This window comes from Notolepis coatsorum, assembly GCF_963971535.1.
Source record: "Notolepis coatsorum genome assembly, chromosome: 19".
Classification (NCBI taxonomy): Eukaryota; Metazoa; Chordata; class Actinopteri; order Aulopiformes; family Paralepididae; genus Notolepis; species Notolepis coatsorum.
The window spans coordinates 89,942,425-89,955,575 of NC_140183.1; the positions used below are offsets into that span (position 1 = coordinate 89,942,425).

Sequence of the window (13,151 nt, forward strand, 5' to 3'; positions counted from 1 at the left end):
TGTTTAACACGGAGCTAAAGGACAGACGTTAATGTGCACCAACATGTTTAACACTGAGCTAAAGGACAGACGTTAATATGCACCAACATGTTTAACACGGAGCTAAAGGACAGACGTTAATATGCACCAACATGTTTAACACTGAGCTAAAGGACAGACGTTAATATGCACCAACATGTTTAACACTGAGCTAAAGGACAGACGTTAATGTGCACCAACATGTTTAACACTGAGCTAAAGGACAGACGTTAATATGCACCAACATGTTTAACACGGAGCTAAAGGACAGACGTTAATGCACCAACATGTTTAACACGGAGCTAAAGGACAGACGTTAATATGCACCAACATGTTTAACACTGAGCTAAAGGACAGACGTTAATATGCACCAACATGTTTAACACTGAGCTAAAGGACAGACGTTAATGCACCAACATGTTTAACACTGAGCTAAAGGACAGACGTTAATGCACCAACATGTTTAACACTGAGCTAAAGGACAGACGTTAATGCACCAACATGTTTAACACTGAGCTAAAGGACACTTGTTTTCCCATTGATGCTGCTAATAATGATTAATTAACTCAATCAGCACCAGACCGAGTATAGTCGGGTTTTCATCGTTATTTCTTTTATTCGATATTTCTATTCATTACAGGCACATAGACTCTGGGTTAACATGGGGAATCATCCTGAGAATGCCAAAGTGCAATACCGGCCGCATCCTCCCAGGTGGCAGTATCGAGCACCCTTTGAAACCTTATATCTTGGCCTGTGCAACTTTCAAATGTCTCCGGGCGCAGTTTTCTTCGTCAGGTGTGTCGAGCGGGTATCCCGATCGCATTGAGAAGCGTCAAATGCCCCCCGATGCATCTGTTGTGGTGGATTATGTTGGCGACACGATGGAGACTAATACTGGGACTCGCGATCAGACAATTGGAATATTCTTTTTGGGGTACCTCCTAGGGCTGGGCGATATGACGATATTATATAAATATCGGGTACAGTTCATTAACGATACACTTTTTAAACGTATCGTGGATATCGTGATGTTTTGCCCAAGAGGCTTGTGTCGCGTCAATCTGGTCCACACGTTGAAACTTTTGAACAGCGCCGCCCCACACACACACTACTGCATCAAAAGTTACTACTTATGATAACAAAGGCATTCGTTTTGTGGCATTGACGTTATATAGTTACACTTTCAATAACATCAGCGTATTTACATAGCAACGACCGAGGTCGACCTAGATATAGCAAGCATTAGCCGTTCATATCTCAGCCCGTGCTGACTCCGTTGTGCCCATTCTGCGGTCTGTTAATAACGTTTTCAATCAGACAGATGTATGGAAAGGCTTTTATTATAACATCCGTTGCAGTAAAATCATTATGCCTCCAGTCGTTTAGTCCTTCTGCAGAGCTAAAAGCTAAACGTCGGCCGCGGCGAGCTACCGCTGCCATTGTTGTTTTCATTGAGCTCTCCAATAGCGGAAGTAAAAAATTAATACGCGCTTGCTGATTGGTGCTAAGAACAGCAGGGCGGGTGCAAGCGATGTGACGTAATTGGCAGACGCGACTGTCAATCAAAATGATTCTGTTTGCCGACTGAATGAATATAAACGTTATTAACAGATTGCAGCATAGGTACAATACAGTACAGCTCAATACAACAACAATCAACAGTGGACTGGAGGATGCAGACCAGAGAAAGACTTTCGTCTTGTTTACATCAGGGTCCCCCATTTTCAATTCATCAAATTTCATATCTAAATCATATAATATCTCATTGCTAAATATATGCAATATATAATCTAATAATCCAATAATCTAAATCTAATATATAATATAAAAATGCTAAATGCATGGGTATTTTATTTTGTCTTTAATGTTAGCTTGCAAACTCAAATACTGTCTGGGTAAGCCTCATAATGAATTGTTTGGGGGAAAAAAGAAAAACATCGTGATGCGTATCGTGTATCGCCGAAAGGTCAGAAAATATCGTGATATCATATTTAGGCCATATCGCCCAGCCCTAGTACCTCCTAGTGAAGGTAAGGACTAAATTATATCAATCCTGCTTTGATCCAACCATGATTTCACCTCGATCGCAACGTGTGTGTGTAACGTTACTCGACAGTGTATGCCGTTGGTGACGATCAAAGCATCAAAAAACTATTATATACATTTGATTTGGAAATAGTAGCGTGTCCAGGCAAGAAACGGCAACGCTTTTAGTGAAATTCACGTTTTGCTACATGTCGTAGTTTTCTGGGATTAGACAGGATCACTCTAAAACTATACTTATATTCACCACAGTATAACTAACACGTGAATGTATTGATGGAATTTTTTTTTATTTTTCACATATTGAACGATAGATAGTTGATAGTATTGTATCCATAGCTATAATATAGAATATATATATAGCCCTGCAAACACAGCCACTTATTCCTATCTTTTAGAGCATTGGCGTGGTAGGAACAAACGATGCTCAAGTCCGTGGTGTCCAATGAGTTAAGGTTGTTTTGTTGTTGTTTAGAGCAGCGGTTCTCAACAGGGGTTCCGCGGAGAGCTGCCTGGGGTGCCACGAGATGCCTGGGAATGTTTCTTTAAAAATATAGAATGACAACTATTTAACTAAACAAATAGTCTATCTAGTGCTTCATGTGTATACAATAATTGCCTAATCTAATAACATGAACTAAAAAAGAAATCGATCACACGTTTCGTAAAGTTATTATAGAAACTTCAGCAACTTAACGTCCGCGGCAGGCATCATTACTTTTACCAACAGATTTTCCAACGCATTTCCAGAGCAGTCGCATTCGTGTGACGTCACATCACGGGTCCTATGTCCGTTATCAAGGAAATGCAAAGCGGCTAATTTTTTATTTTTTTTTTATTAACCTTTTCCCCCTCCATTTTCCTCCGATTTTCTCCCATCCCAATGTTAGTCGTATGCCAATTCCCAATCCCCTTCCTGGTCGCTGCGCACTTACCCCCCACAGTCAGATCATCTGCCAATCAACCGCTTCTCTTCACCTGGCAGCGCGGATTCTCATTGAGAGGGTGTAGCGTGTGGAAGGATCACACTATCCCCCTCAGGTCCTATCCGCGCTTAGCAGGCACCCCGACCGAACTGTAGGAGTCGCTGTTTACAACGACCCGGACCCACCCCGCCAGCTTCTCCCACCCTCTAATACAGCCAATTGTATTAGTGTGAACGGCCAGCCAAGCTGGTGACAACCCCGGAGCTGTGAGCTGGATTCGAACAGGCGAATCCAGCTCACAGCTCCGGGGTTGGTGACAGCGGCTACATTTTGTAATCACGCGGCAATCGTCGTCGTGATAATAATCACTAAATGCATTCAGTGCTGGATCTAATCAAATGGATTTATCGAGACACGTTATTAGGGATGCACCGAATGGGAAATTCTTGGCCGAAACCGATACCGAAAATAGGAAACAGTTGGCCAAAAACCGAATGCCGAAAGGCCGAAAATGATTAATATAAATATATATGTTTTTTTTTTTTTTTTTTTTAGCTACCTGATTATGGCAAAAGACATGATTATGGCTAAACTTAACTTAAATAATATTAATAATCACTATTATGGGCCCATAAAACATTTATTCAGCACTTTTGAATGCATACATTAATTCCAGACTGACTGCTGAAAGATTGTACAATTTAAACATTTTCTCTTTGCATACAACAAAATGTGCATTAAAGTCAAGTGTATTTTCTTTTCTCTGTAGGATAATTACAACAAAGTGCATTCAGAACAAAGCCAAGGTGCTTTAAAACTGCATAACGATTGCATAAAGACACACACACAGGACTGTTGCATTTACTACATCTCCCATGACTCTTAGCGGGGGATGACGTAGCTTACGAGAGACTACAACGATTGATGACGACTTCCTGTCCTCGCATTTCCATTTGCGGTTTAACGATACATTTTCAACAACAGATTGCTGCTAATTAAACACTTCATTTAAACGGAGTAACGTTAACGTTATGTCGAGTTCATACGTGTAGTGTAGTATGAACTCGTCATAACGTTAACATTACTCAGTGTCCACTGTTGCTGCCACCGTTGCGTCGCAGATGGATGGTACACTGTTAGCTCCGTAGCTAATCCGCTCCTAGACTACTGATAGCAGTACCGTTAACGTCGGAGCTGATCAATACTCAGTTTTTTTCTAATTTAGTTTAGAACCGGGTTTCGGGGGGCATCCCTACTCCCAAGAGGAGTTAGTTATCACAGGCTGTAGAATGCAGGAAGAGCTGCCAAGCTGCTCACGTTACATGTTGCGCATGCTACCGGTATGTCTGTAGTAGTCGCGTTTTGATGACGTCATCACAACAACACGTTATTTGACTTTCGGTCATATATTTTCGGTGCTAAAACCCTTTCGGCCGAAAGCCGAAAGAGCCGTTTTAACCATTTTCGGCCGATAATTTTCGGTAGCCGAATTTTCGGTGCATCCCTACACGTTATAGAAAGTTCAAGACCGGACCACACAGCTTCTGAAAAGTGCTAATTCCCGACGGCGATGGTCTACTCACAGAACAAGTGAGTGTATCAGCCGCTGTGTTATGATTATTATGATACAAAATGTGAATGAATGAATGAATGAAAACTGTATTTAACAGATAAACAGTAAAAGGCACTCTGCAGATTAATTTATATATAGCTGTTGCCTGTTTTATACGTCAACATTGTATTGCTGACCATCAACAAAGAATGACAGGATGTGATGTCATAATCAATCATCACCTCGCTAGAATAATATTTCCAACGTGAACCGCAAAGCTGAATTTTCACACAAAATGGACAAGTTCATATTTGTGTGAAGCTGGATTTTCATCCATGACAGCTCTGAAAACCAAATATAGGGCCAAGTTGAGCCTTGAGGATGACATGCGTGTTGCCTGGTCATCGATCTCCCCACGTATTGACCGTATCATTAGCCAGCAGCAGCAGACCTCGCACTGAGCTAGAAATGTCCACAAGTGCTTATTTTCTGTATTTATTTATATTTTTTGAGAAATGGTAACTTGGTGATCCTTTGATTTCTGAGAAATGGTCACCGTCACACTAGTTATTTTGTTTTGGAAAACAGTGCAGCTGCAACAGATAGCACGTTAGTGATCCTTTTCTGTATTAAAAAAAAATACATGATTTTCTGTTTGAGAAATGGTCACACTATTGCTATATTTATTTATACATTTAGACCTGAAACGCCTGCTAATAATGCATTATATAGCCTGCATATACACACAAATGTGTTTCCCGGTTTCAATGGGTTAAATAAACGTTATTTTGAAAGCAAGCACTTTTGTCATCATTGTAGCAAAAAAGACAGGACCGGAAAAGTCTTTATCGTATGTAGGGGTGCCCTGGAATATTTTATTGGACACAGGGGTGCCTTGGCAGCAGAAAGGTTGAGAACCCCTGGTTTAGAACACCAAAAGATAGTTACATTTGAAATTGTTAAGATGCTTGTAGTGATGCTCCTCTCACCTCTTTGTTGGAGGAGTCCCCCGTGCTAGAGCCCTCCAGAGGCCTGGAGGAGGAGGGCTCCTCAGCCGGATGTGTGGAGGGAGAGCCAGTCTGCCCTGCCGGCTCAGGCTCAAAGGAGAAACGACTGTTGGTCGCAGTTTCCCTCTCTCTCTCCCTCTCTCTCTCCCTCTCTCGCTCCCTCTCTCGCTCCCTCTCTCGCTCCCTCTCCTTCTCTCTGTCTCTCTCCTTCCCTCGTCCTCCTCCATCGTAGCTGCCCACAGGAATGTTTGCCACCGTTGCCTTCACTTTCTGGGGGGTCCTCACGGAGAGCTTGGGGGTGCCTGTATTAAAAAAATTTAAAAAATTTAAAATATTGTAACTGCTTTCGTCAACAATGATGTAATTATTGGATGAAATTACGTATAGTGTTCCAAGTGTGTTTTATGATGGCAGACATTTATAACATAATATCAACATATTACGTAATAGCAACGTTAAAGCTTTAAACCCCTTTGAATAATAATAATAATAAATCAAATTTCTATAGCGCCTTTCAGGAAACCCAAGGGTCGCTTTACAATCACGAGGGCTGGGGAAAGGGGGCAGTGGGGGAAAAGGGAAAAAAGGGGGGGGATGAGGGCAGGTAAGGGATAATGAACCTAATCTAATCTAAACTAACTGATGGGGTTAACGCCTTGGTGAAGAGGTGTGTTTTGAGAGCAGTTTTGAAGACCTACATATACCCATATTTGGGGGTTGCAGAAGGGAGACATACAAAATCAACAGTAAATGTAACATAGAAGTCTTAAATACCACATGAAAGCTGGTCCCTGGGGATTAGTTTGAGGTGCAGCCTAGTATTGTGTCAATTCTTTATAGTAATAAATATGTAATAAACATTGTGTTTCGATAACATTTTTGAAAGTTCCTAAGTTCCTGTTCCCAAGCTTAATTATGTGTAGTAGACTGCTGCAGCAAGTTTGGTGTTGATACCATTAGTTAGTTACACAGATTTGGTGCATCACCAAACAATGTTTGACCATTCGAAAAATAAAAAAAAGGGAGTTTTGAGCCCTGCTGACAACACATCTAAACAATCCAACGACCATACATGCTTAATGGCACAGGTCTCTAGTTTATGGGTGCACCGTTTTACCCTAGAGCAGTGGTTCTCAACCTGTGGTACGCGTACCACCGGTGGTACTTGGCCCCCTGCTGGTGGTACTTAAAACATAATTCCTTTTTTTCCCGCAGTCAGGCCACTGAACTTAGAAGCAGGCCTGGCCGTGTGAATACCAAACCAAGCCGCATTTCTCGGAGACGCTCTCTGATTGGCCGATGCCCGTTTCTACACTGGTTAAGCTTAGGCACTCTTTCGAAGTTGGTTAAGGTTAGAGTTTGTCTTAGAGCGTGACGGCAAGTTCTTTCGACGGTTAAGCTTAGGCACTCTTTCGAAGTTGGTTAAGGTTAGAGTTTGTCTTAGAGCAGGGCGATAGAACGGCAGGTAGTTTGCACGCTGTTTGACGTGGAAATGGGCAAAGACACAGCTCGTCACGGATTGGGCAAACGCGTCAGTGGCCAATCAGAGAGCGTCAGTCAGTGCCAATCAGAGAGCGTCTCCGAGAAATGCGGCTTGGTTTGGTATACACGCGGCCAGGCCAGTGTTTCTAGTTGCGGCGGCGCAATAGTTAGATAACCTAAGTGGGGCACAACCAGGAGATCACTGTGACAGAGAGTAATGCAGTCAACAGTCATAAATCTTTTATTCAACTTCAGCCCTGATCATAACCATTTTTACTTTTAGATTTTTATTTTGTTTGTAATGTCAGATAAAAAATGAAATACTCCCACTTTTCTGAAGAGTTGTTGTTAAATCTGACATTACAAAAAACAAAAAAATTATCAAAATCAGTGTTAATCATTGCTAATCATTGACACATGCTAGCCTGTAATCTACTTTGCATTTGATATATTGAAAATATTTCACTTTGTGTTTTTAACAATAATTTGTGATGCCATCAAACAAACCGGCATTTAAAGGGTTACAATTCGAAAATGTATTGAATATGTGGTGGTTATGATCATGGGCTGAAGTTTAATAAAAAATGTATGAAAGAAAAAGTGGAAAAAATGTTCAGCATATAATATTTGTATGGCATTTTTTAAGAGGACAATTTAGTTCCCTACAAATTCCTGCACCAGAATGCAGGAAATTAAGTCTTTGTAAGAAAAAAAATCCTGGTGGGGGACCCCCAATGTGGCCTGACAGTGTGAGTGTGTGTGTGTGTGTGTGTGTGTGTGTGTGTGTGTGTGTGTGTGTGTGTGTGTGTGTGTGTGTGTGTGTGTGTGTGTGTGAGAGAGTGTTTGGATGAAATACTGTACAGTTGTTATTTTGTTGATAATGTTCTCATTTGCTGTGTGATAATTATGGTTATTATTCTGTTATTAATGTTCTCACTGTGTGTGCGTGTGTGTGTGTGTGTGTGTGTGTGTGTGTGTGTGTGTGTGTGTGTGTGTGTGTGTGTATCACTTACTGTGTGTGTGAGAGAGTGTGTATGTGTGAGAGAGAGAGACAGCAGACGGCCTACAGCAGAGCCTGGACCTGCTAGAGCATTACTGTCAGACCTGGGCCCTGGCAGTAAACCCCAAAAAGACCAAAATAATGATATTCCAAAAAAAATATCCAGATCTCAGGACGCCCTACCAAAGTTCTCAATTGGTACAAAACATGTAGGGCAGCGGTTCTCAACAGGGGTTCCGCGGAGAGCTGCCAGGGGTGCCGCGAGATGCCTGGGAATGTTCTTTAAAAATATAGAATGACAACAGTCTTATTTTGAAAATCCTGTAGCGGGTCTCATTTCTGCCCAAGCGCAGCTCCAACTATAATAACTAGGCTCCGACAGCTAGCAACATTCAGGTCATTATGATACTCTTATTTTGAAAATCCGTGGTGTCGTGACTCATATCCGCTCCAGCACACAGCCAATAGAATGCATCTCCACACAGCAGTACTAGTAGCGTCTCAGAGCAGCAGTAGCGTCTGGAACAGTGAACACGCACATTGCAATAGAGCAAGGATAGTGTTTTTGCGACCCAAAACAAATCCCTGCTGTTTTATGCCGCAACGGGTCAAATGCATATAACATGCTTTGCAATCCTTGCCATTCCTTTATGACCACTTCGTGTTTAAGACCGGAATTAACGCCCCGTTAGCATAAGCTATCAACAAGCTAAAGCCCTGTTCAGAGAGACAGAGAACAGCAGAGTGGGGACTGGGAAGGGGGGGGGGCATTCTCCCTGTGTGTGTGTGCGTTTGAAAAGATATGATGAAGTCAGACGAGTATATTATATTGATAGTAAATGTACTGAGGGTGGACAGACAGATGATGTTGATATTTAAACATAAAAAATACAATACATAATAAATGTATGCATGATCATTATGCAACATAAAACAATTGCAAGAACGGTTTGGGAGAGGAAGGGCTTGCGTGTTCCAAAAGATTTACTTAAAGTTTAAAGCTCAATATATCAAAACGTGGCACTTTATAGTGAACAGGAGGTCTATTTGTATTAAAAACAATAAATAGTTTTTCATTTAAATGTCTGGAAGAGCTAAAAAAAATGTGTAATGTAATTCCTTACACGTAACGTGTCTGGCTGTGTGACGTCAACTTGTCAGCATGAAAATGACATGCAACTAAATAACACAAATAACACGTTTTATACTTGTGCTACAAGATTTTGGCCTGTGCTACAAAACTATCAACCTCTGTAGCACCAGTGCTATGTGCAAAAAAAGTTAACGTACAGCCATGCAACTATTTAACTAAACAAATAGTCTATATAGTGCTTCATGTGTATACAATAATTGCCTAATCTAATAACATGAACTAAAAAAGAAATCGATCACACGTTTCGTAAAGTTATTATAGAAACTTCACCAACTTAATGTCCGCGGCAGGCGTCATTACTTTTACCAACAGATTTTCCAACGCATTTCCAGAGCAGTCCTATGTCCGTTATCAAGGAAATGCAAAGCGGCTATCGCAATTGTCGTTGTGATAATAATCACTAAATGCATTCAGTGCTGGATCTAATCAAATGGATTTATCGAGACACCTATGGAAAGTTCAAGACCGGACCACACAGCTTCTGAAAAGTGCTAATTACACGCTTCCGACGGCGATGGTCTACTCGCAGAACAAGTGAGTGTATCAGCCGCTGTGTTATGACAAAATGTAAATGAATGAATGAATGAAAACTGTATTTAACAGATAAACAGTAAAAGGCACTCTGCAAGGATGTGATGTCATAATCAATCGTCACCTCACTAGAATAATATTTCCAACGTGAAGCTGAATTTTCACACAAAATGGACACGTTTTTAACTCATCCATCGAAACAGGTTACAGTTACCAATACCAATTCAGTACCAATTCGACCGCTGAGATTGCCCCAGTCAAACAGTGCAGCTGCAATGTTGTGTTCTCATGCTAAACCAGACTGGTATCATGTTTTTAAAAAAAAAATACATGATTTTCTGTTTGAGAAATGGTCACACTATTGCTATATTTATTTATACATTTAGACCTGAAACGCCTGCTAATAATGCATTATATAGCCTGCATATACACACAAATGTGTTTCCCGGTTTCAATGGGTTAAATAAACGTTATTTTGAAAGCAAGCACTTTTGTCATCATTGTAGCAAAAAAGACAGGACCGGAAAAGTCTTTATCGTATGTAGGGGTGCCCTGGAATATCTTATTGGACACAGGGGTGCCTTGGCAGCAGAAAGGTTGAAAACCCCTGATGTAGAGTACTGCACACATTACACCTATTTAGGCCTAAAACTAAGTTCAACTGGACATTTTAAGGAAGCAGTCAATGAGCTGAGAGGGAAAGCACGCCGGGCTTTCTATGCCATAAAAAGAAATATACAAACAGAAATACCAATTCGAATCTGGTTAGAATTAATTTAATGTGTTATTGAACCAATTGCACTCTATGGCAGTGAGGTGTGGGGTCCACTTACAAAACAAGACTTTACCCAATGGGACAAACACCCCATTGAGACCCTGCATGCAGAGTTCTGTAAGATTCTCCTACATGTCCAGAGGAAAACTACAAACAATGCATGCAGGGCAGAATTAGGCCATTACCCACTAATACTAAAAATACAAAAAAGAGCAATTAACTTTTGGACACACATAAAACGAAGTGACCCCCTCTCGTACCATTATCAAGCCCTGCAGTGCCAAGAGCTGAGGAGCATCAGGAACCCCCTTACCCAGCTGGTCCTGAGGCTGAGTCCACAAACCTGCTCTCTTAACACACCTCAGGAACAGAACACATCACCAATCAGAATAAATCAAATTACTACACAGCTAAAACAAAACTACACCACCTATTGGAAAACACAAACAAAAGCACAGAGCAAAATGCAGTGCTATCTGGCTCTAAATCGACAGTACACCATAGCAGATTATTTGAGCATGGTGACTGATCAACAACTAAAAAGAACCTTGACAAAATACAGACTGAGTGAGCACAGCCTCGCTGTTGAAAAGGGGAGGCACAGGAAAACCTGGCTTCCTGCAGAGCAAAGGCTGTGCTGTCATTGCACCCTCAGTGAGCCTGAAACTGAGTTGCACTTCCTCACCAAATGTGAAAAATATAAATATATTAGAGAAACGCATTTAAAAAAAAATTGAATTAATAACAAAAGGCTTTCTCGCACTACAAGATACAGAAAAACTACCAGTCCTACTAGGGGAGGACTCAACAAGCTGTGAGCTAGCAGCAGCATAGTTGCTGCCTGCCACAAACTGAGGGACAGTGAGTGACAGTCACCTGACATGTTTACGCCGTAATACTTGATGTTTTATTTTACGATGATATTTTGTATGTACTTATATCCGTTTGTAATCCATGTTTAATATTGCTTTGGCAACATGTAGAAGTACGTCATGCCAATAAAGCCATTTGAATTGAATTGAGAGAGAGAGAGAGAGAGAGAGAGAGAGAGAGAGAGAGAGAGAGAGAGAGAGAGAGAGAGAGAGAGAGAGAGAGAGAGTGTTTGAATTAAGTACATTTGCTGAAATAGTTGTTCTTAATTTTCTCACTTGCTATGTGAGAATGTTAGTTATTATGTTCTCAATGCCCCTTGCATTGTATGAGAATTGTGTGGAAGAGTTTGCTAGTTCTAGTGCTACCCCTTTGTACATTGTGGCTGTGTCTGACAAAAGTTAACAATAAATGATGTTATTAGGAATACATTTGCGAGTCTCAGCTCCACAGCCGTACCTGTTCATGCAGCTCCAAGACACTTTCTTCCTCTTTTTGGAAAATAACATTTTCATGCTGCATGATAGGCACTGCATGGTTCTGACCCTGAACTCCACGGGACTAGTGAACATTGGGCCTCTGGGTGTACAGGTGAGACTTGTGTGGTTCCACTGAGCCCATTGGCATCCAGATGAGTAGAGGTGAAAGGTCAAGAGACCCCTTTGAAGTTGGCCATGCCACTTCATCGACTCAAAAACTCATTTAACGTTTCCAGGTAAGCTAGCACGGTTTGGTATATATGGTATCCATAGATTCCTCAAGGTCTCTAGTTTCATATGATATCACCATCTTCACTACAGCCTCTGAAAGGGTTCAATCTTACCAGGAGTGTGGCTTGGCAGAGGGGGGCTGCAGGGCCTCGCAGACACAGCAGAGCCACCGGGCGGAACCGTCTTACTGGAGGCCTGGCTCTGTCTCTCCACCTGGCGCTCCGCATGCGTCTGGAGCTCCATCTGTCGCTCCGCTGGTCTGTCCGGGGGCAGGTGCCTGTCCGGGGGCCCCCCCGGGTGGTGCTGCGGGTGGGTGTGTGTGATGGTGGTGGTGGTGCTGGGGGCCACCGTGTGTTGGGGCAGAATGTGCGGGCACACGCCGGAGGGGCTCGAGACGGTGTAGACCACGCTGGGGGGGACTGTTGTCATGGAGACCACTCCCGTTGCCATGGTGACATTGGGTGAGGGGGGGTAGACGGCTCCGGATGCAGGGGCTGGGGGCTGTGGGCAGTGAGCTGGGGCCAGCAGCGGTGGCTGACCTGCACACAAAACAACCAACCTGAGTTACTACAGCGGCTCCATTACCTGGTTTCTCTCCATTTAACCTCTCGTTCGTTACGTTTCGTTTCTTGTGCCATGAGCTTATTTATTCAATCAAACAACTAAGTGACACAGCACCTGACAAAAACAGAATAGAGTGTAGGAAAAAAAAAAAAAAAAATCATTCTACGAACTCTATTCCGTGGTTGTCCATCCCACTGACCTGCCATGAGTGGCTGCACTAGGGTTTGACCAGAGGGGCCGATGGCAGTGAAGCCCAGCGTTGCCAGGGGTGATGGGACATATGCAGATCCTGGCACGGGCAGACCTTGCTGGGTGGGGGAGGAGCCTGTCGTCGTGGAGACCAGAGGCAGAGTGGATGGGACCCCTGGAGTGGACTGGACATAGGTGATCCTGGGGGGGGGGGGGGAAGAGAGAGAGAGAGAGAGAGAGAGAGAGAGAGAGAGAGAGAGAGAGAGAGAGAGAGAGAGAGAGAGAGAGAGAGAGAGGGAGGGAGAGAGAGAGAGAGAGAGAGAGAGAG

The 13,151-nt window shown here is 42.6% G+C and overlaps 1 protein-coding gene across 3 annotated transcripts in view; it reads right to left on the reverse strand.

Annotated features, from left to right (window-relative positions):
• cicb (capicua transcriptional repressor b) overlaps nucleotides 1-13,151 on the reverse strand; it is a 54,984-nt gene that overhangs the window by 5,146 nt on the left and 36,687 nt on the right. For all 3 annotated transcript variants that reach the window (XM_084336848.1, XM_084336849.1, XM_084336847.1), the window contains exons 13-15: nucleotides 12,834-13,024; nucleotides 12,184-12,609; nucleotides 5,532-5,851 (exon numbers count right to left, since the gene is read on the reverse strand). In XM_084336848.1, the coding sequence (XP_084192974.1) occupies nucleotides 5,532-5,851; nucleotides 12,184-12,609; nucleotides 12,834-13,024 (937 nt within the window). The remainder of the gene's footprint in view (nucleotides 1-5,531; nucleotides 5,852-12,183; nucleotides 12,610-12,833; nucleotides 13,025-13,151) is intronic.